The sequence below is a fragment of the Alligator sinensis genome, unplaced genomic scaffold (genome assembly GCF_000455745.1).
Source record: "Alligator sinensis unplaced genomic scaffold, ASM45574v1 scaffold462_1, whole genome shotgun sequence".
NCBI classification, from domain to species: Eukaryota; Metazoa; Chordata; order Crocodylia; family Alligatoridae; genus Alligator; species Alligator sinensis.
This window is the reverse complement of record NW_005842741.1, coordinates 103349-125677: the sequence shown is the minus strand read 5'-3', so window position 1 is coordinate 125677 and position 22329 is coordinate 103349. Positions and strand designations below refer to the sequence as shown.

Sequence of the window (22329 nt, the reverse complement as noted above, 5' to 3'; positions counted from 1 at the left end):
GCTCCTCCCCTCCTCGGGCCCTGGCCTGGCTCCACTCCACCTACCTCCCCCTACCCCCATCAGCTCCAAGCCCGCTCCTCTTGTTCCTTCACTGCTACCAGATCAGCCCGAGCCTGGACCCCAAGCAGCAGGAGTTAAAGGGGGAGTGGGCCCAGATGGGGGGGGTGGGCCACAGGGCTCCGTCCCTGCATGCTCCCCCCTCCCCTCACCCCCGTCATTCCTGAGGGGCAATTGGCTAGTATGACCTATATTAGGCAAACATACTGATACTGATCTACATACCTGGCAGGGGAGATACCATGATGATAGTTTCTGCCCAGGTGGTTTTACACACCTGGAAGAAGAGATCCCCTTTTTCCCAGCCTTGAATGACTTGGTGTAGTTGAAGGTGGAGACCTGTCCATCGTACTGTGACGGGTACCCCTGCAACAGCCTACTATAACCGCCCAGTAGGAAGATCTCGGCTACACAATTTATGGTGATGAGGAATTGCTCGCAGGCTCTCCCTCCAGCTTACTCCTATAGCCTTTTGGCTAGGGGCAAGTGAGACTAGGGGGCATCTGAACCCAAAGGCCTCCAGGCTTGGGGATTGCACATAGGATGCCTGCCATGGATTTGGCATATCTGAAGCCCCAAGCTAAAGTGTGTGGGAGGTAGGATACTTACAGATACTTACTGCTGGTAGCGCTACACAGACTTGAATGTGCTCCACTCACTCGATAGAATTCGGAACTTATTTGGCTAGTTTGGCCTGAGAGACAAAATTAAAAAACAAAAAAAACCCAGACTGATAATTCACTTATTTGCAAATTGATCAAGTACTTTATTACAAGGGCAGTATTTTCAAATTTGTGCCTCACTTCCATGTGATCAGAGAAATCAGGGTCTGACAGTAAGGAGGGGGGGAAAGGGGCTGCAGGGCCCCCCCCCCCCGGATTTATTTTCCCTGCTGAAGCACAGAAAATTCATGGGAAATTCAAGGCAAACTTCCAGTTACTATATTCCATACCTGGAAAATTATGACAAACGGATAAATTTTCCATTTAATCATTGGGAGGTTGTCTTATATTTGAGAAAATATAGTATTACCCTTCTGAGGAGTGGAATTATCCAGTCAGAATTAATATTTTAAATGTTGACATTAATTTACAAGGCTCAGTACCAAAGCCCTTGATATCACAGGATAAGTAAGGGATGTACTTGGTCCAAAGAAGTTTATACATTTAGGTTTGTCATTCTTATAAATGCAGAATTCTTGACTGGGCAATTCCCTTCAATTTCAAACTGTTACCTCCCTGTTTATAATAAAGGCTAAATATTACATTCAATCTTATTGCACCACTAAAGTCAGTGGGTTTCCTTGGGTTTTCAGCCTACACAGAATTTGTCTCACCTTTTCAAACTTTCATATCCTGTGTTTCTCTGCTATGGCATTCAACTCTTTCACACTTAGAAATCAATGCCAGGTACTTAATTAGCTGTGATATGAGCAACCTTTAAAACAGAGAAAAAGTTATATATATAAGTTATGTTTGTGCTCTTTATGTTTATATTGCTATATAGAAGACATTTCACAGACGGAAAGATGGTGGTGTACAAGATATTTAACTATAGAATTATTTAGTACTTTTTTAAAAGATAATTTTCACTTCTTAAAATTTGTTATATATGCAGTGTACATTTTCTACTAACAGTGATGCAGTTTGGCAAGGGAAAGTCTTGTTGTTATCGTTTTCTGACCAAAGGACAGCAGTGGATCTGGTTACAGACCCATTACTATATCACCTATCATCAGTGGAACTCCAAGCCAGAGTTCATTGTATGCACACACATGGTAGTAAGGTATGGAAAATGACTTAGTGATATTTGTTATCATTGTAATCTTGTCAGACTCTAAGGATTAAAAGAAAACTATGGATGTTTTAATTATCTCGTAAATTCCTCTTATAAATGTGAACATGCCTTTCATGTGACAAGATGAGGTCTGTAGAGAAAATAACTTCATTAAACAAAAGTGATCATGTTAAGCCTCATTTTATACCTCATGAGAACAAAGTTCATTTGTCTGCTATTAGATCTGAAAATCAGGGGCCACAATTTAACTTGCATTTTGTCACCTTTTTACATCTCCCAAGATATAAAGGGGCAGCAAGTGCAGCATTGCAACCAAATGAGACCCTGTCGGGTGCTTTCCATGCTGGGTATTTGGCCGCTGACATGACAATAGAATGCTTCATTGGGTTTAGTTGGGAAGAAGAAGCTGAGGCCAGAGTACTGAAGCTTTCCACCTGTTCTTGGCTGGTGGGACACCCCTAGGGGTCATTGGTGGCCATACAACAATTGAAGCAGTCCCAGGGTGGCTTGTGAATAGGGGGAGTAGAAAGGTGGCTTAAAGTGTTTCATCCCTTCCCTTCTTCCTGAGCTTTGTTCAGCTGAACAGGGTATGAGACACACAAATTTATAAATAGTGCAGTGCAGTGTATGGGTGTAAATGCAAAGCTAGCAACAGGATATTCCAAGTGTTGTTTGGAAAGGATCTGACAGTATAGCCAAGTAAAGCTCAGAATGTGTTTCAGAGCAAATAAAACTCTAATGTTCTGGGGGTTTAAAACTTCCCAAGGTATTGAGGTCATGTTCCATTGCCTGCTACAGTTAACCTTGAGACATCAGTCCATAAGGCCATTGCAAGTAGCCCTATGATGTCCATTACCTGGTAGACTCTCACCCCCCGTCACCTAATAATAGGGGGTTGGTTGAAGCACTCACCATGTTGGGGATTTACAGATTCTGATCTCAATAAATAGTAGGATGAACGTGAGTGATGAGGGGTCATGTAGCCGTCAGGAAATTAGGAGGTCCATAGCTGTTCATTCCCAGTGTTCTCATACAGTACAACCTCATTATAATGAAACCCCATGGGACTGAGAGAAAAGTTCACTAAAGAAGGTGCTCACTGTAATTGGTTTGGTCAGCTTGCTGCTTCACTATGATGGAAAAGTCGGTTCTCGGTGTTGTGATTGCTAAAAGCAGTTTTGTTATAAACAAGGGTTGTTCAAATGAGGTTTAACTGTATTTGATCCTTTGAAAAAACTGTAGAACATTGTGGGAAAAAAATGTAACATGGCTTTGTGGTGTAATCTTGGCTCCCAAAACACATTTTCAATCTTAATTGCGTTTAATATTATTTTTTGTTTTTGAATAGAAAGATGAAACAGAAATTGAAAACAAAAAACTAGCCCTTCAAATGATAGGCAGTACAACACAACTTGATTTCATGATTTTTACTTGTTTATTTATCCTTTAATGAGTGTCAATAACATTTAATGCTGCTCCTTGTATTTAAAGTACATTCAATAAAATATGACAGTGTATTGCTGTTACTCACATACAGCTGTATTTTCCAATCAGTTATGCAGATGTTCAAGTAGAAAGGAGACAAGAATTGGGCTTGGAAGAAGGGTCCTCAGAAGTTGTCTCTTCAGCACTAAAGGTACAACCAAATGTGTGTGTATATAGGGTCCATGTTGGCAATTGTGACTCATTTTTGTTCTAACAGCTTCAGAGTCCTGTTAGCCCTACAGATTTAGGTGTATTCCATAACTTTTGTACTTCAGAATTCACTGATCTCTCAAACAGATATTTAAGTGAATTGGAAATGCTCATAAAACTGACAGACTTGGAAATCAGAGTTCACTGTGAAACACTAAAGACACGAGCAGTGGCAATATAAATTTCAACATTCCTCCTTGACAGAGTGTTACATCTTTGACTAAGAGTCTCATTTTTATGAATGAGACTCTTCTTGGGGGTGCTTAGATGATCTTCTGACAATAACTCATCTTGCCAGGGAACTGCATCCTGCATTTTAATATAGAACATACAATAGTTGTTTATTAATGCACAATTATGTACAAATTGTGCGTAATTTTGCCTGCTCCATAATGGTATGCAAGCAGCGGTTCTCAATAATGGATCTATCACAGATCCCTTTGAGGTTAAGATGGGAGTTAATCAAGGGTGTGTCATCACTCCAATACTCTTCTCAATATTCCTTACCATGATGCTACATCTGACCACCAACAAGCTTCCAGTCAGAGTGGGGCTAAACTACTGAAGGGTTGGTAAGCTGTTTAATCACAGCTGACTGAGCCAAAATGAAGAACACGGACCTCAGTCATCAAGCTCCATGATAACGCTGTAGCATGTGCTCACTCAGAAGCAGACCTTCAGGTAATAATCGACGTCTTTACCGAGGCATACGAGAAAATGAGACTGATGCTTAACATTCAGAAGACTAAGGTCCTTCACCAACAAGCTCTTAATGAGCAGTCCCAAGCTCTGGTAATTCACATTCACAGTGAGACTCTGGAGAATGCTGAGTTTTCCCATACCTCAGAAGACATCTCTCACAGAAGTCTGACATCAATAAAGAAATCCAACATTGCCTCAGATGCGCAAGTACAGCCATTGGAGGCCTGAGGAAATGGGTGTTCGAAGATCTCAACATCAGATCTAAAACCCCCACCTTGCCGTATGGAGCTGAGATGTGGGCAACATACAGGTACAGATATCAAGCTACTGAGGAAATACCATCAGTGCTGCCTGCGGAACATACTTCAAATCCAGTGGGAAGATAGCACCAACATTAGCATCTTCTCACAAGCAAACAGCACAAGCATTGAGGCAATGATCATCTGACATCAACTTCACTGAGCCAGCCACGTCATCCGGGTGTGCAACTCCAGATTCCTGAAGGAAGTTTTGTTCTCCCAGCTTATTCAAGGTGTATGCTCAAGAGGAGGGCAGAGAAAGTGCTTCAAAGACAGCCTCACAGCCAACTTGAAAAACATGTAACATTGACATCAACTCATGGGAGAGTATCCCCCAGGACCGCCCCAAATGGAGGAAAAGTCTGCTGCAACGGTCTCAGCACTTTGAAACCTGATGATGACAACAGGATATGGAAAAGTTTGAGTGGTAGAAACAGAATATCATGGACCAAATCAAGAACCTAGAATAACCCACCTTGCACGGAAACATGTGCCCAAGCTGCAATGGTCTGTTGATCCCAGCTAGACCTTGTCAGCCGTCTTTGAACCCACAGATAAGACAATCATGGAAAACAGTCTTTCTGGACTGAGAGGGATTGTTGATGATGCTGGTGCACAAAAAACATCTAAAATTTCCTAATTCAAAACATATTTATACTACTGTTAGTGAATTCACTCCTGTGTTGACTTTTGTGCTAAATTCCAGACTGGAATGGATACGGTTCAAGTTTCATTACAGCTGAGCTAGGGACAGACATTCAAAAAGCCTGAGCCTGAATTCATTCAAATTTTGCAGGTTAGTCTAACCTGGCTAAGCTAAATCACTTTGTAACTACACAAACATCCCAGACATGCAGGCACATGTCTGCAGTGGCTCAGGCTAGAAGTTGGGGGTGTGCTAGAGCAGCCCTCCCTTCCCTTCCACAGGACTGACCTGAGTGGGGTGTGGCCAGGCCCCAGCAGGATTAGGGAGGGGTTCCCCCTTCCCTTGATAACAGAGCAGTTATCAGATCTGTTATCACCATTTATCACCCCATCAGAAAACAAACAGCCTCTATCATTAGTTCAAACTCTTCTTAAAGAAGGAACAGAGAGACATTACCATCTGCGCTGTTGATTAGCTCCAAAAACACTTAAACTGACACTGCTGTCTGCCACAGCACGGACCATAGCCAGCATGTGGTCTGCTAGCTAAGGCTGAGAGGTGTCTGTGTAAGGCAGAGGGAATGGGAGATCCCTGCTTAGTGGTGAGGGGAGGGGGAGAGCAGGAGGAAGCCAAGCAGATGCTGCTGTGCTTGCAGCTCTCTGCCAGAGCTGCAGCCAGGGAGCAGAGGGGAAGGGCCAGCCCTGCTGTGGAGAAGAGAGCCCTGCCCATCCCAGAGAGGATGCTGGGTTCCTGGGGGAGTCTGGTTTAACTTAAACCAGCAAGGGGTCTGGAATAGACAGTACATAAACTGGTCTGAGCCAAATCAGTTAAGTCTGATACTACATTCAGCCAGGTTTATCTCAAACCGGTTTTGGCCATTTTGAAGCTGATTTATGTGCACTGAATGTCTGTTCTGTTACAGGTTTAAACTAGTTTCTGATCACTTAAACCAGTTTATGTGTAATATCTGTCCCTAGCCCTGGAAAAACAGGGTTCATATAGAAATGCCAGTTCAACCTAACACACAGACGTACATATTTCCTGAAACTGTAAGAAACTTTCCTCCAGAAGAACAGAAACGTCCAATTTTTTGCACTACCTGATAGATCTGAGAGGTTCCAGTTTTGGTCACTTCCCACACAAGGTGAAAGAAAGACTATGCAATTCACTGGAGTGAATTGCCCCCAAATGACAGGGCAATAGCTTGCAACATCTCAAACCGAGTAAATCTAATTTATATGCATCTAGAAGAGACAATAAAAGGAGATGTCGTAGACCAGGGGTCAGCAACATATGGCCTCCATCCTGCTCCTTGGCTGCATGTGAGCTCAGTTTCCAGATAGTGGGGGGCTGTGCTGGCACCGGGGAAGTGCAGACTTTGTCTGCCTCCCCTATATCTGCCACTGCCTCTCTCTGTTCCTCACCTGCCCTGCTGTGCCTCCCAGCTGCAGCGCAGGCACAGTTGGAAGCTGCCCAACCCCAGCATAGCTCTCTGCATGCTGTAAGCCGCATGTGTGCTGAAGCCAGAGGGACGGTACACAGAGAGAAGCAGCAACTGCACCTACACTGCAGCCACTTCCCCTTGTCCCCCCACCCCAGCCCAGCTCCTCACTGTTTGGTCCTGGCACAGGTGCAGATAGAGGAGCTGGTTTGGAGCCCTGCAGCTTCCAACTGTTTCTGTGCTGCAGCTGGAAGGCAAGGCAGGAGAGTGGGGAGAGGGAGAGGAAAAAGAAGCATGAGCAGCATGCATGCAGTTTGCAGCAACCCAGCCTCAGCATAGCTTCCCACCAGCTGGGAAGCTGAACCTGAATGGAGCTGGGGTGGTGGGGCTAGAAGACAGTGCCTCAGCAGGATGCGGGGAAAGCATCCCCACCATCACTGACATGCTGCCAAAGCCACCTGGCACACATTAGACCAGAGCCAGGTTCCAGCCCATGGCTTATTACAGGCTGCCAACCACCGCCATAGACACTTTTGCCTACAATTTTGGCTGGTGATAATTGAAACAGCTGTATGAAAGTCAGTTAACACCAGCTGAAGCTCTGACCTCTAGGTGCGGTTATATACTGGACAAAACATCATACCCTTATAGGTGTCATTGTTACTTTTTTTGTAATTTTAGGATAATGGGTCAAGCCTGGATCCTGAACAGCACTTTAATGCACTTGAAATAGGTGCCTCAGTTCTTAACACAAGTCGGACAACCTCTGTATCATCTAGGAGCTCACACAAATCTTCCCACACACCCAGGTCTGACCCTGCAGGTGAGTGATGTGCCTGAGTTAGTGTTATTGTTGTATTATAAAATAACCAAATTGCCAAGGAGAAAAGGGGACAAGGTGCATCACTTATGTTAGTGAAGTTAGTGGAAAGATGCTGATGGTAATGAGAACATGTGTCTCAAATCTGTCACCCACACATGGGTATTTCATGTACAATATAAGATGGGAGAGTCCAGAATCCAATATAGTAATTTATCTAGCTTTGGGAAAAGTGATGCTAGTCATGATACTTGCTGTTCATAAGTTCTATGATAAGGAGCATTTTTGTTCCTAAGACAAAAATTGCTGGGCACAGTTCCCAGCTATCACATGCTGTATCATCCTGGAAGTCAATAAACTTCTGAGCTGGACAGTTCTGAAATTCTAGGCTAAATTCAGAAGTTATTCATGATTTTTTTTAACACAGCCAAAAGTATCAACACGTATCTTAAAGCAAAGAATATAGATTATATGTAGAGGGGTGTATATAAGCTCCCCAGGCAAGGTGGGGAGGCAAGGAGAACTAACAGAATTCTTGGGTATATAAAGAGGCAAATTTTGAGTAGGAGTAGAGAAATGGTAATACTTCTGTGTATGGTACTGGGTGAGACCATGACTAGAATACCATGTCTGTACTTCAGTAAGGATGTTGAAAAGTTGGAAGGGTCATAAAAGAAAAAAAACAGATAAAAGATGTTTCAGGTTCTAAAGAGCACGACTGATAGCAAGAGACAGAACAGGCCAATCTATTTCACTTATTAAAGAGAAGGCTTAGGTCATGGTTGAAATATTCTGAGGGGGAAATTTCTGACAGAGCATTCTTCAGTCACACAGAAAAAGGCATGAGATTCAAAGGCTAGATGTAGGAGCTAGAGAACTACAGACTAGAAATAAGGCATACATTTTTAGGAGAGAGGGTAATTAACCATTCGTACAACTGTTTAAAGGAAACGGCTTCATCTTCCCTCCAAGTGTTTACCTCTAGATAAAATATCTTACTAAAAGAGCTGCTCTAACCCAACCAGAAGTTGATTCAAGAATTATTAGTGAAAATATAGCTGCCTGTGTTATACACCAAGTCAGGCTAGAAAATCGTAGTGGTTGCTGTGCTCTCTAAATATGAAATCATCAACTGGGGAGCTTCAGACTGCTCTGACTTCTAACAGCATAGCAGTGTCCAGGTGCTATTATACTGGTCCAGGGTTGCTGGCACTCAAGGAACTTTAACTATACCCCTGATGCACCTATAAATCCCTCAAATATTGTGCCATAGTCTAAGTCTGCACTAGCAAGGGATTTGCCTATGCAAAAGACAGCTTTTTGGGCCTTTTGTTCCACTAAACGGGCTGAGAATCTGGTCCATTTTACCATCATCCTTCTTATAAGCCTAATTCACATGTCAAGCAGAGTCAGTAGAAAGGTCATCCTTGACTTTACTGGGAATTTGACTCCATCTATATAATTTCTGATCACATCTTATCATGAGTCTGATTTTAAGCAGTGGTGATACTTCAGCATGCAAGATCTTACTATATATTCTCTTACAGCTACACCAACAAAGCTGATCACAGAGTCTACCACTCCTTCCCTACAAAGAGCACCCAGCATACAGCAGGATTTGGCCATAAAAAGACTCAGTCAGCCTACCACACTTCAGGTACCTTTACACATGGTCTTAAAGCCAAGAAGTCTTAGATGAAAAGTTACCGGACAATGTGCCATGTACTAGTTTAATAGGAAAAACCATTGCTTTAGGAGGTGACCTGAGATTTGGAGTAGTTGTGCACTGAATAAAGCTTTTTCTTTTTTTAAACCTAGGCATCTTTGCCTTCTCAGCCATCATGTGAACTTCTCCCACAGCAGCTGCTGCCCCAGGCAGCTTTGCAAAATCAGCCTACTCCTATGGCACAGGTGAGCTGGTGATTTGAAACTAATATACATTTGCTTAACAATCTTATGTTTTCCCATTTTGTGAGCTAGAGGAATGAATATAGTCCAAATTTTTTTATAGGGAACCTGTCAATTTAGATCCAAAATTTTACCTGCTCTAAAACAGCTAGAATGTTGTGGGAGTGATCTCTGGATTATGCCCACACACTTATTTACATGTTTCAATCTGTTCCTGAACATATTAAAAAACAAACAAAACAAAACACTAATCTGTCTTTAAAAAAAAAAAAGTCCTACTGTCTGTTTTGCTTTGCTGATGCAGCAGCAGGCAGAACAGAAGAAACATGTTCAACAAAGCCCATTCCTTGAGTATGTCCCTACCAGTGAGCATGCTAACTAGAGACTGATGTTACTATTGGGCTTCACTGGCAAGGATCGAAGAACTCAACTATCTTCCTGGCCTGCCAACACTATATTAGCACTGGGTTTGAAGGAGTACAGTTAAATACTGCATTTTTCTGTCACGTTATTTCAGCCCTTCCAAAGTTTTCCAAGAGATGATGGCATAGACCTCCCCTATAATTCAGTTTCCAGAAATTATTTTAAAAACCTGTTAACAGGGGGGGTCTGTCCCCTTAAGAAGGAGTAACCAGCTCTGTTAAGTAGCTGCAGCTGTGGGAAAGCTGCTAGGGCTGTGTGAAATGGCTGTGTTTCGATTCGGTTTCAGATTCAGCCGTTTCGGAGGACAGTGATTCATTTCAGTGTTTCAGATCACTGTCCTGTTTTGTTTCAGTCAAATCTGTTTCAGCTCTGCTGAATCCCCTCTGAATCTGTTTCAAACAGGCTGCAAGAGAAGCTTTTCACAGCCCTACCCAGCCGGGCGGGGCTTGGGGCCGGGGGGGGGTTGTGGGGCCCCAGCCAGGAGCAGGACGGGGTGTGGTGGCTTGTCCGGGGGAAGGGGAAGGCCGGTGCCCTCCGTGCAGGTGAGGAGACACCCACGTGGATCTCTGATCCGTGTCACGCTGAGTAACGAGGCAGGGAACCAGCACAGAGTGGCAAGCAAGTCTGCTGATCCCTGCCATGCAACCTGGCTCTGCAGGGAACAGAGATCCATGCCAGGGGTTTCCTCACCGCTGCTGCCCTCCCCACACTGCCCCAGATCTCTGCTCCCTGTGGAGCCAGGTCGCGCAGCAGGGACTAGCATGCCCTGCCGTACAACCTGGCTCCGCAGAGAGCAAATATCCACGTCGGGGTCTCCTCACCACTGCTGCTCGCCCCGTGCAGTTCTTACATCGCCAGGGCAGTGCAGGGTGGGCAGCGGCGGTGAGGATACCCCTGGCGTGGATCTCTGCTCCCTGTGGAGCTGAGTTGCGCAGCAGGGGAGCAACATACAGCTGTTTCCCTGTAAGCCCAGCTCCGAAACTCTGAAATGTTCTGAAACATTTCCAAAACATTTTGGACGCCTTATTTTGTTTTGGAGATGTTTCTGAGGCTTCCATTTTGATTCGGATTTAGTGTTTTGGGTGCTGAAACAGCCTGAAACACCTCCGAAATTAAACGACTCCCGAAATTTCGCACAGCCATAGAAGCTGCTAATAAGGCTCTGCTGCCCTTGCATCTTTCAGATGTGTACCTTATCCCTTTGGAGCTTATACCCAAGAAGTCCTGGAGGACTTCTGATTTAAAGTAACAAAATCCCATTTCTCTTTTTTTTTATATTTTCCACATGACTCCACACCAGCATGCAATACTCACTTTTCTGGGACTCCTGTCAGCTGATACAGCTCCCAGCCATAGGACTGCACCTTGTCCACCTAGGCGTGAGTCCTACAACTGTTAGGGACTCTCAACCCTAGCAGCTGCAGAGTCTGGGTCTCAGCAGCACCCCACCCATCCTGCAGGGGCGATCCTCCTGCCCCCAGGGATTTGACGCACCCCGGGGGCAGGGAGATCACCACAGGGGGTTGCAATAGAGATCGCCCTGTAGTGATCCTCCCACCCCGGGGGTTTCACACAACCCCAGGATTGGGGGATTACCCCTCTGGTGACTCACCTGCTTCAAGTGTTCTACACACCCCTGGGATGGAGGGATCACCCCTGCAGCAATCCTCCTACTCTGAGAGTTTCATGCACCCCTGGGGAGTGGGCATCACCACAGTGATTCCCCTCTGTCCTGGGGATGCGTGGGGCTCACAGCTGGGAGCCTCTCAAATGGGGTGTGGAAGGCTCCTAGCTGTGAGAGCTTGCTTTTTGGCAGTCCAAGGGGAGCCTGGGATTGGGCTCCCGCTGCACCAGCAGTAAGGTACATAGGATCTAACAAGTAATCCCACGATTGCTCTTCCTGCTATGCACATGTGGCAGGGCAGGAGGCATGATTATATGAATCACGCATTAGATCCCATCGTGCCTTTACTTGCACAGGTAGAGGGGGCCTTAAATTTTTTATTTTTTTTAAATATATGTTTGGAAGGGTATTTTCCTCTTAACATCCTATATCAGGGGTGGGCAAAATACAGACTGAGGGCCATATCCAGCCCACCAATTGATCCTATCCGACGTGCCTGGCTGCCGCTGCCAAGAGAAGGGAGGACTGCGCCCTGGGCCACTCTTCTCTGCAGCAGGCAGGGTCAAGCTTAGCCACATAGCGCACAGACTCCTTGGCCCTCCTCCCTGCATCTATTACCCCCTGCCTGGATTCCTTTTGGTGCTTTGGCTGTGCAGTACTGGTACCGTGACTACTGGTAGCCAGCCCCTCTCAGGATGTAGCATGATGCAGCATACCAAGTAGCCATCTCACTCACTGTGATGAACTGTTGCCACTGCTGCTACCACCGCAGTGCCACTAATGCTTGCTGGGCGTGGTTGGGTGGGGTGTGGGACTCAGCCTGGGCTAGCCATCCCCAACTTTCCTGGTGTGATGCAGTGGCCCATCAGTGGCCTGACGAACCTGATTGCCTTTTATGACCAAGTAACTAAATCCTTGGATGATGGTGTTGCCATGGACGTAGTCTCTCTAGACTTTAAGAAGGCCTTTGACACTGTCTCTCATCCCATTCTCATTAGTAAATTAGGCGACTGTGGCATTGATGCCTACACAGTTGGATGGGTAAAAAATTGGCTGATGGGGCACACCCAGAGAGTAGTGGTGGATGGGTCATACTCAACCTGGCGTGATGTGAGCAGTGGGGTCCCCCAGGACTCGGTCCTCGGGCCTGCACTGTTTAACATCTTCATCAGCGACTTGGACGAGGGGGTTGAAAGCACGTTGTCCAAGTTTGCTGATGACACTAAGATGTGGGGCAAGGTGGACACACTTGAAGGGAGAGAGAGGCTGCAACTAGATTTAGACAGGCTACAAAAGTGGGCAGATGAGAATAGGATGGGGTTCAACGTAGACAAATGCAGGGTGCTGCACCTTGGGAGAAGGAATCCACAGCATACATACAGGCTGGGGAGTTCCCCTCTTGAAAGCACAGAGGTGGAAAGGGATCTTGGAGTCATTATTGACTCCAAGATGAACATGAGCCACCAATGCCAGACCGCAGCCAGCAAGGCCAGCCGTACCTAGTCATGCATCCAAAGATGCATCTCAAGCTGGTCCAGAGAGGTGATACTCCCCCTCTATGTGACTTTGCTCAGGCTGCAGTTGGAGTACTGCGTCCAGTACTGGGAGCCGCACTTTAAAAAAGATGTGGCCAGGCTGGAGAGAATTCAGAGGAGGGCCACCCACTTGGTGAGAGGGCAGCAGGACAGGCCCTATGAGGAGAGACTGAGGGACCTGAACCTGTTCAGCCTCAGCAAGAGGAGGCTGAGGGAGGACCTGGTGGCTTCCTACAAACTCATCAGGGGAGATCATCAGCAAAGAGCCCTAGTCTTCCCAGCACCACCTGGGGTGACAAGGAACAATGGTAATGAGCTGATGGAAAATAGGTTTAGGTTAGAGATCAGAAGGCAATATTTTATAGTTAGGGTGGCCAGAATCTGGAACCAACTTCCTAGGGAAGTGGTCCTCGCCCGTATCTTGAGCAAATTCAAAAAGAGGTTAGATGATCACCTGTCTGGGGTCTTGTAAACCCAGCATTCATTCCTGCCTGTGGCAGGGGGTCAGGCTAGATGATCTAATCAGGTCCCTCCTGACTCTAGCTACTATGAAACTATGAAACAACACGGAGGCAGGGCAGCTACTTGGCACACTGCATTGTGCCCCATCCCATGCAGGACTGTGTAGTGCCAACAGCATGTGGGCACAGAGAAGTCTGCATGCTACCCAGCCTGCCCCGGCTGTGACAGAGCAGAGCAGCATGGGTCACAGCCCTTCTTCCCCAGACTCCTGGTAGTGGTCAGCAGGCTGGATAGGATTAATTTCCCCACCCCAACAGCTCACCAAAACTCCTTAAGTGGCCCTCCAGCCCATATAATTGTCCACCCCTATCATATATCCTCCTCCTTCATAAATGAACCTGGAGACATGCTGTCTGACTTACTTCCCACCACACCTACCTATCCTGCCATCCACATTGAAACAAAAGGTACTGGTTTCCCAGTTGTGTTCCATCCTTCAGTTCAGAGTAGAATCCAGTCGAGCTGCTATAGGTGCAGTCCCTTTGAATTTTGATCAAATTGAAAGACCAATTCCAAACTATCTCAGTGCTGATATCATACTCATCCTTTTCACTGGCAGCTAGGCTCAGTTGATCACAACAATACCTCTAGAAAAGTTCAAGAGGCAGGATTTTTCCCCTATATTAGTAATTCTAAGACCAGTAAATAGAGCACCACTACCTTTCAGATGAGGTTGCTGTCACATTTACCCTATACAAAAGCTATCTCCAGAAAAGGGTAGTAATTCTCCACAGAACGGGGCAGTTTTCATAAATTATTAATTCTTTTTTGTGCCTCACCCCTAAAATAATGAGCATGTCAGCCTAGGGGGAGAAAATCAATTATTTAAAAAGACCATAATTTGTCCTTTGTTTGTATCAGCATTAAACGAATGAACAACGAAATCCATGCACACATGCTTTCCAGAATAAAAAAAATGTTCTTAACTTGCTAGTTGATTATTTATCAGTAGTTTAAGAAGTGAGACATAAACTCATGGCTTTTGAATTTGATCGCCTGTAATAATCTACTACTCTGCCCTAAGGATGCCAGGGTGTTTACTAAGAGTTGGCAGTACTTTGTCTTCTTGCATTCCTAGAATCTTTTATTGCATAGGTGTTTCAAAAAGTTATACTGCTGCTCAAGGCACAAAACCTGATATGTCTGGTTCTCCTTTACACTATTTGCTAGATGAAATTTACACCAACTTTAAGGTGCCTTTTACATTGCCAGAGCCACGTAAATGAGGCTTGGGATCTCTATGTTTTACCCTTTTGGGATTTATTTCAAACAAACATTTTTGTCTCATGCTAAGTTTTAAGTTCTGAATGGCTTATTATCTAGGGTTTTTTTAAATAAACCTTAAAGCACAATTGTAACCAGAAGTAGTTGGAATGCAAATGTCCAGCTTAAAATCAAAATTCTCTCCATTTAAAAATTAGTTGATGTGTCTTATTCACTCTAAAAAAAATTCCCCTAAAACACAATAAAAATGTTACTGTCTTTCATTTTAAGAAACCAAATACTGAACAAACTGATGATCCTCTGCAACTAGACGAAGAAAATCTGTGAGATTTCATGGATGGCAGTATTTGAGGTTATATTAGTGTCTGGAAAGCTGGTACTTCTATGGTTTTCATTTTTCTCAGTATACCTCAGAAACTTGGAAATGTTATAATCAACTGCTGATGACAGGGTGAAGGTTATAAAGTGTTTACTTTGGAATATCTTAAGTTGAGCTCTATAATTTATTGAACAATTAGAACTTTTTTCATTGCTAGTTGAGCAGCTGCTCAACCTCCGGCAAATATGTCAAGGCACAGGTCCACTGCTGCTATCCTTTCCTGTGACAAAAACAACAGGAGTTTTTTCTGGAGTTTTTCTGGGAGGTGGCATGGTTAGCATGTAATGCAGCTGAGTCACAGGAGTGGAGAAAATAAAACCAGTCAAACAAACAAAAAAAGACGATGCTAATTTTTTTCTTAACTGATTCCTTTTTGCAGGCAAGCTCACGTGTTCATGCACTAGCATAAAAAAGCCACATGAAATATAAAACAAAGAAGAAAATACCATATTTACCCGTATCCAAGACGACACTGAATTTAAGATACCCTCCTCCCCAGTAATTAGATTCTGTACATGGAAGATGTATACATTTGTTCTCATTTTCCATGTATACAGTCTAATTATTGGGGGTGGTTGTCTTAAATTCATCCTCCTCCCTCATTGCAGTGGGGAAAGCAGTGGTAGGGGCCCCCAGCAGGCAGTGGAGATCAGGTGGTGGAGGAGACAATAGGAGCAGGTGGGGGGCAGGCAACTTGCCCGTCATCAACTTATCCCCCCCATCGTGCCAGCCAACCCCAGCAGCCTCAGGCCCCCACTCCCATCACCCCCATACTCCCTCCTTACCCCCATCTTCCCCCTTATGCTGCTTCTGCCCGCCCCTGGCTCTGCTCTCTCCTGCCCCTCTCCTCTCTCCCCCCCACTTTCTTTTGCTCTGGTGCCAGCAGGCTCCATCTGAACTGCAGCATGGAGCATGGCCTCAGCAGGACTGCTGCTACAGGGCCAGGCTGGACCCATGCTCTATGCTCCAAGTTGGAGCTGGGATAGAGCCTGCTATAGCAAGGGTAAGTGGGGAGGAAGGGGAAGGAGAGGAATGGGGGAGCAGAGGCTGCAGGGAGAGGGACAGGAGGAAGGGGGTTAGAGAGGGAGATGGGAGAGTGGGGACAGGGGCCCAAGGCTGTATGGGGGAGAAACAAGGGGTGCAGAAGTGGCAGGGAGTGCAGGCAGCATCTGCAGCAACTCTGGTCCTGACCTGGGGTTGGGGCTGAAGCCACAGAAGCTGCCAGCCCCCTCACTGCTTCATACTTGATTCTAGGGCAAGGGGCTTTTTTTTTTCCATTTTAAATGGGGGGAAACCTCGTCTTGGAATTGAGTACATATGGTATCATCAGTCATTTTGTCTGAACTTGAGATCATGTACTTTAAAAATAACTTTGAATAATTATTTGAAAGCAGAAGCAAAATCTTTTGCTTTTGACTTTGCACAACAAATTCAAATTTCAAACTAATCCCCCAACGTAACAATTATTCTTTTAGTAAAAATTTTGGAGGAAAATTAGGCTCCGTTCCCAAAGCAGTTTAAAAGTAAATTGGATAGATTGATTAGGCCACCACTTCCCAGCCTTGACTGGTACATAGGCAGCACTGAGCAAGTAACACAGTGTGGGTAGTGTCCCACTTTTTTCTCCCTTATCAACCTCACTTTTAGCATTTTGGTTTCCTATGGCTGTGAACAACATTAGAAGAAGTTGTAAGCAACATGTTGCCAGTGATCCATGGTTTGAGGACTTCTGAGTTAAAAGGAACCATTTACCTAACATTATTCTTCTCTGTCAAAATTTTTGGATCAAGAAGTTCCCTTTGAAGGAATTGAAGGTGTTTTTCAGTTTCCAAGAGTTATTTTACAAAACCCACCTATAATAGGGGGCATCTCTACCCTTAAGAGGAGATAGCCAGACACATTGAGTAGCTGCAGCTGCAGGGAAGCTGCTATTAAGGGAGTGACTCACTGAGCATGTTTACACGTGTGTATTGATGCACTGCAATAAACTGCGATGCTTATCGTGTGTCTACATGTGCACCTGGGATCATAGCATGTTGAGCCAGGTCAGAGCCAGTTCAGCTGGCAGGTGGTTCTGGGGGTCAGCCTGCCCCCAACTCAGGGTGTTATGGAGGGGCTGGCAGGGGCACACGGGTGCTTCATTGCAGGACTAGCTGGCAGGCAGCCCCCACACTGAAGCACCTTCATGCCTCAGCCAGCCGGGCAGCATCTATACATGCACTGCTGTGGAGTTTTTTACTTTGCAGCAGGATAGTACTTGTATCTATAAGCACTATCCTGCTGCAGAGTAAATCAGTTTACTCTGGCGTAATTGGGGTGCGTGTTTAGGTGCACAATGTTTATTGTGCAGCTAATTAGTCTACCGTGCAATAAATGTCTCATGTAGACATGCCCGCTGAGAGCTTGAAAAGTCCCAGAGAGGAGAGCAGAGGGAGACTCTGAAGAAACAGTTTGGAAAGGAGGAGCTAACTGTGAATAAAACAGCTTGGGACAGCAAAGGGTGAGGCTGCTGTGCTGAGGTCCAGATTCAAAGGGGTTCCCCTCTGAGTGCTTGTGACAAGACATCATGGTTTGATTTATGGTTTGTTTATTTGCCTATATGTTTGTGGATTAAAGAGTATATGTGAGTTGGAAAGAGTAGCTGAAGAGCTGCTTAAGGAGCAAATCCCCCTGCCAGAAGCAGCAGGATAAGTACCCTGCTTATACCACCTTCATAGAGCCATGTTGAAGCCAAGATTAGTTGTGTTCACATGTTTCCAGATAGTACAATTCCACTTTTCATGGCAGGGCACCAAGGGGCCCTAGAAAAATGCTGGGTCAACCTTGAAAAAAGAATTTGGTGCCCCTTCGGAGTCACTTATATTCATCACCAAATGGCAGAAGGTTCTAGTCATCCATGGTTAATATAAATAGGTTAATATTTCACTTTTGGAACAGAAGAAAAGTTATCCCTGCCCCTGCCTCCCACTTCCTGTACCAATTAGAAGTCATACAAACTTCCCTCCAGGGACTTGTGAGACTATTTACAAACTGTGGGAAATTTCTGGGCTGCATAAGGCAGGGCTGTTGTTTAAAAGCAAAAACCTTCTGGGCATCAGCACTGTAGTAAAGATACTCCAATTATTGTAATTCATGTTTCATTATTTTCATGCCTTCTTTTAACACATAGGGACAGGTCCTGGAGGGTCTTGGCACACCCGGTTCCTGCTTATGCCAGTATGCATCTAGGGTTCTCTCACAGAATGGGGAAGTGTGACACCCACATAATCTTATCACTGATCTTTTCAGGAGTGATAACTCAGTTCAGTGCAGAACATACTAAATGGATATGAGAAGAGGAAAGGATCCCTTGAGCAAAGAATTCTTCTTAAACAGTAACCTGTGATTTAGTGTAAAGCCCCCTCTTGTTCCATACATGTAGCTATAAAGGAAAATTATTAAAAAATGCTCTTCCTCACTCTAAGAAAGTTTTAATGGATACTTCAAATACTGTATTTACCCAAAACCAAGATGACCATGAATTTAAGAAGACCCTCCCAATAATTAGAATCTATACATGGAAAATGTATACATTTGGTATAATTTTCCATGTATAGAATCTAATTATTGGAGGATTGTCTTAAATTCTTCCTCCCCCAGCCCGACACCCTAATGAGGAAAGCAGTGGTAGGGGGATCAGGCAATAGGGGGCAGGCAGTAGACAGGGCAGTAAGGTGGAAGGCAGTACAGCAGATGGGGGGCAGGCGGTAGGGCTCTCAGGTGGCAAGTGGGAGGACAGGCAGCTTGCCCCTTGCTGTTGACTCTCCTCTCACCTACTCCCCCCCACCACACACACACACCTTTTGTGTCTGCACATCCCCATCTGCAGCCTTGGGCAAGAGGTTCAGATGCAGTGGAGGGCATCAGCAGCTGCAACACCAACCCCAATGCAGTATTGGGGCTAAAGCCTGAGCTGAACATCTGTCTGACCCCCCACCTTCTGCCTCATACTCAATTACAAGGTGAGGGGCTTTTTTCCCCATGTTAAATGAGAGAGGAGGGAATCTCATCTTGGAATTGAGTAAATATGGTACTAGCTGCAGGAAACATAGAGAAGGAGGTACTTTCCTTCACACAGGGGATTACTGTAAAGCAAAGAGGTTCTAGGCATAAAACCTGAATCTAACAGACCAGCTGTTGTTTCAGCCTCACTCCACAGAAATCTGGTACACTGTACAATTTAACCAATCCCAATCTGCCCCTCTTACTACTGTCATTAGTTGTGCTATTTAAAAAGTGAAATGCATGGTGTGAGCAAGTGGAACCCCAGTGATTTCATAGAATCTGATCCCTTTCATTATTTTGCCTTGTGGCATGTATCTATTTAAAAAGCTACTAGACTAACCCACTATTTTTGGTTAAAGCAAGGTTATGTTTGACTGAACACTGGAAATCAAAAGATACCCCTTGGCTCTCTTGCATGTTTGACAGAAGTGTGAAATATGCCAAGTATGGAAAAGTTACTGAGTTTAAATGCTACCTGTTAAATGTTCTCCAAAGTGTGAATCCATATTTTGTTAGGTAATTACCCTATACTCTTATACTTCCTTTTAAAATTTTATTACAGTGATCTCTATTTTGTATAATTATTTAGAACTGCCTCCCTCCTACGAAGTTCATAAGATCTATTAATTTATGTTGTGTTTGAAAATAATATAGTAAAAATTTTAAATATCTTTGAATACCAGTTTGACATCTCAGTACTGAAGATATTTCTAAACATTGTAGCTGGAAATCACACTGTAGTATGAAACAATCAGCAGAAAAAAACTGTTGTAGCACTGTTATTTCTACTTTGGTAATATTACTATTACCATAATTCATTTGGGATATATACCCGCTTCCCACTAAGTGTTTCTATACTTAACTTTTGTGGGATGGAGATAACTTTGCCTGGTGATGCATCAAACCTAGTATTGCCTGTTTATCCAATATTACACTAATTCCACGTCCAATTAAGCCTTTTTCTGTGCAGTGATACACCGTCCAAATACTGCATTCTTATAAATAATTAAATAACAATAACAGCAGTGTTCATCAGTCTAACATCTGACAAAAAATGTCTGCGAAATCTAACACTTGAACAAGATACTCCTGAGATGGAAAATAAAGAAGATTCCTTAGTGTCTAGATATTATCATATTTCAAAATATCATTAGACAAACTATATTTTTGCTATCAAGAAACCAAGTCCTGTCTGTAGAATGCAACAGTGTAGAGCTCAGCCCTTGCTGTAATGATGGGAAAAAGACATGGCTGTTTATTTTGTCTTTTGAAGTTCTCGGCACAATTTAGCATGTTCCAGACCATCAAGGATCAGCTGGAGCAGCGAACACGGATCCTGCAGGCCAACATTCGGTGGCAGCAAGAAGAACTCCAAAAAATACAGGAACAGCTCTGCTTGGTTCAGGATTCCAGTATACAAGTAAGCCAGCCTCTGTGCAGAGCAGAACATTTTCAGATTTTGCAGCTGTGAGAATGGGCGGTTGTAAGTTTATTTTCACAGTCAAAGAATTCTGGGTTTGAGAAAACAGATTCAGTTGGTTTGGGAGTCATTCCAGGTATCTGCCAGTTGCAAAAAGGAAGGAAGAAATGTTAAGAGATCTCAATCTTGGGGTAGGGGAATGAAATGGAAAAGAATCTTCCAGCTTAGAACATCTTTTTAGAGTACCTTATTTACTGTGTCTTCAGATTGGGCAGCTCCAGTAAAAGGAGCCAGTTAAATCATCAGTGCTTTCACCATGCCTCCCCATGTCACTCCCTTTTTACCTGAAGTCTGAGCTACCAGTTCTTGGTATCAAGTCTCTTCCCACCTCTGCATTGGCTTACCATCTCTTCCCTACTCTTTCTTACCCTGTATCATACCATATACTTTAACCAACTTTGCCTTTCTCATTTTTTCCCTAAATTTATGCCACCTCTCCAGCTTGGAAGCATATCACAGGTAACATTTACCCAAAGCCCTTTTCTCATCACTTTCACAACACTGGTGAAGTCCACCTGTGAATCCTTCAGTCTGAAAAGACCACATGCTAATTTGTGTTTGTTCTTTACTAAACCAATTTGAACTTTTAGACTCAAGCCTCTTTCATTCTGGGACTCATCTTTTTGACACATTCTGCTTCACAAAACATATTACATACAGTGTGCAGGTATACTTATATATAGCCCTTCAAATAAATAATCCAAGTATGAATACAGTACATCTCAAGTAGCCTCAGTGAACAGATCCCCTCACCTTTCAGATTGCTTTTGGAGGTTTTCTAATGGCAGGAAGAATTACCTCTGTCTTCTTGATAATTTAACTAGAAATACTGGGTGAAATCATGTTTGGTTGCTCATGTTACACTTGTGATGAATCCATCCCATTCTGATGATCACATTCATAAGATTATGAGAGCACAAACACCATCACAAAATCTCTGAATATCCAAGTAATATCCGAATAAGGGTGAAATCTTGCCCCTGCTCAAGTCAGTGGAAGTTTTGCCATTGTGGGTCGGTAGTAACAGCAGGTCCCATCCAGGATTTGAGCCCCATTGATCTTGGCACTGTGCAAAACACAGGAAGATAACGTCTGCCATCAGTGTGCCTTTCCCATTACCTCTGCACTGGTTTTGATGAATGAGAGTTGAAAGTATCTCTACAATTAATTGGCCTTTTATTGCAGAATCCTATCAGACATCTGAAAGCCATTATTATTGCTATTGTGAATGTCAAGAGACAGAATTTTCTCCCTTTCTCTTTTTTTAATTGGGCACAAAGCATTACTCTCTCGTCATGAGCCAGATCACACAGCATTTTCTTCTCATATATGGGAAACTGGTGCAGTTTCACTTACATTTTTCAGCACATAGCATGCTGCCTAACCAGGGTATGGAATGACTGGAGTAGCCCACAAGATTTGCAACCTGGGTCCCACAGAGTTCAAGCCGAAAGACTTAAGAGGCTACCTGAGCACCTGTTATGGCTCCCAATTCTAAACTGTCCAGCCCAACCTTAGTTTGGAGATGCTGAAATGCAGTTCACTTTCATAACGTCCCTTAGTGGACATGTGCTAGACCTGGCTTGTCCAACATATGGCCCATGGGCCGCTATGCGGCCCACCAAGCTGTTTTCTGAGGCCCAAGGTGCTGCGACAGGAAACAAAAGTAAATGCTGTTGTCCCTCCCCCAGCCCCATAGCAGGTGACTGACAAACACGGACTACGAGGCAGTT

At 44.3% G+C, this 22329-nt stretch overlaps 1 protein-coding gene across 2 annotated transcripts in view; it reads left to right on the top strand.

Moving 5' to 3' along the window:
* Positions 1-22329, top strand: part of NPAS2 (neuronal PAS domain protein 2) — an 88108-nt gene that overhangs the window by 48922 nt on the left and 16857 nt on the right. For both annotated transcript variants that reach the window (XM_014525066.2, XM_014525067.2), the window contains 6 exons: positions 1695-1842; positions 3409-3490; positions 7319-7460; positions 9005-9114; positions 9276-9368; positions 20390-20536. In XM_014525066.2, coding sequence (XP_014380552.2) covers positions 1695-1842; positions 3409-3490; positions 7319-7460; positions 9005-9114; positions 9276-9368; positions 20390-20536 — 722 coding nt within the window. The remainder of the gene's footprint in view (positions 1-1694; positions 1843-3408; positions 3491-7318; positions 7461-9004; positions 9115-9275; positions 9369-20389; positions 20537-22329) is intronic.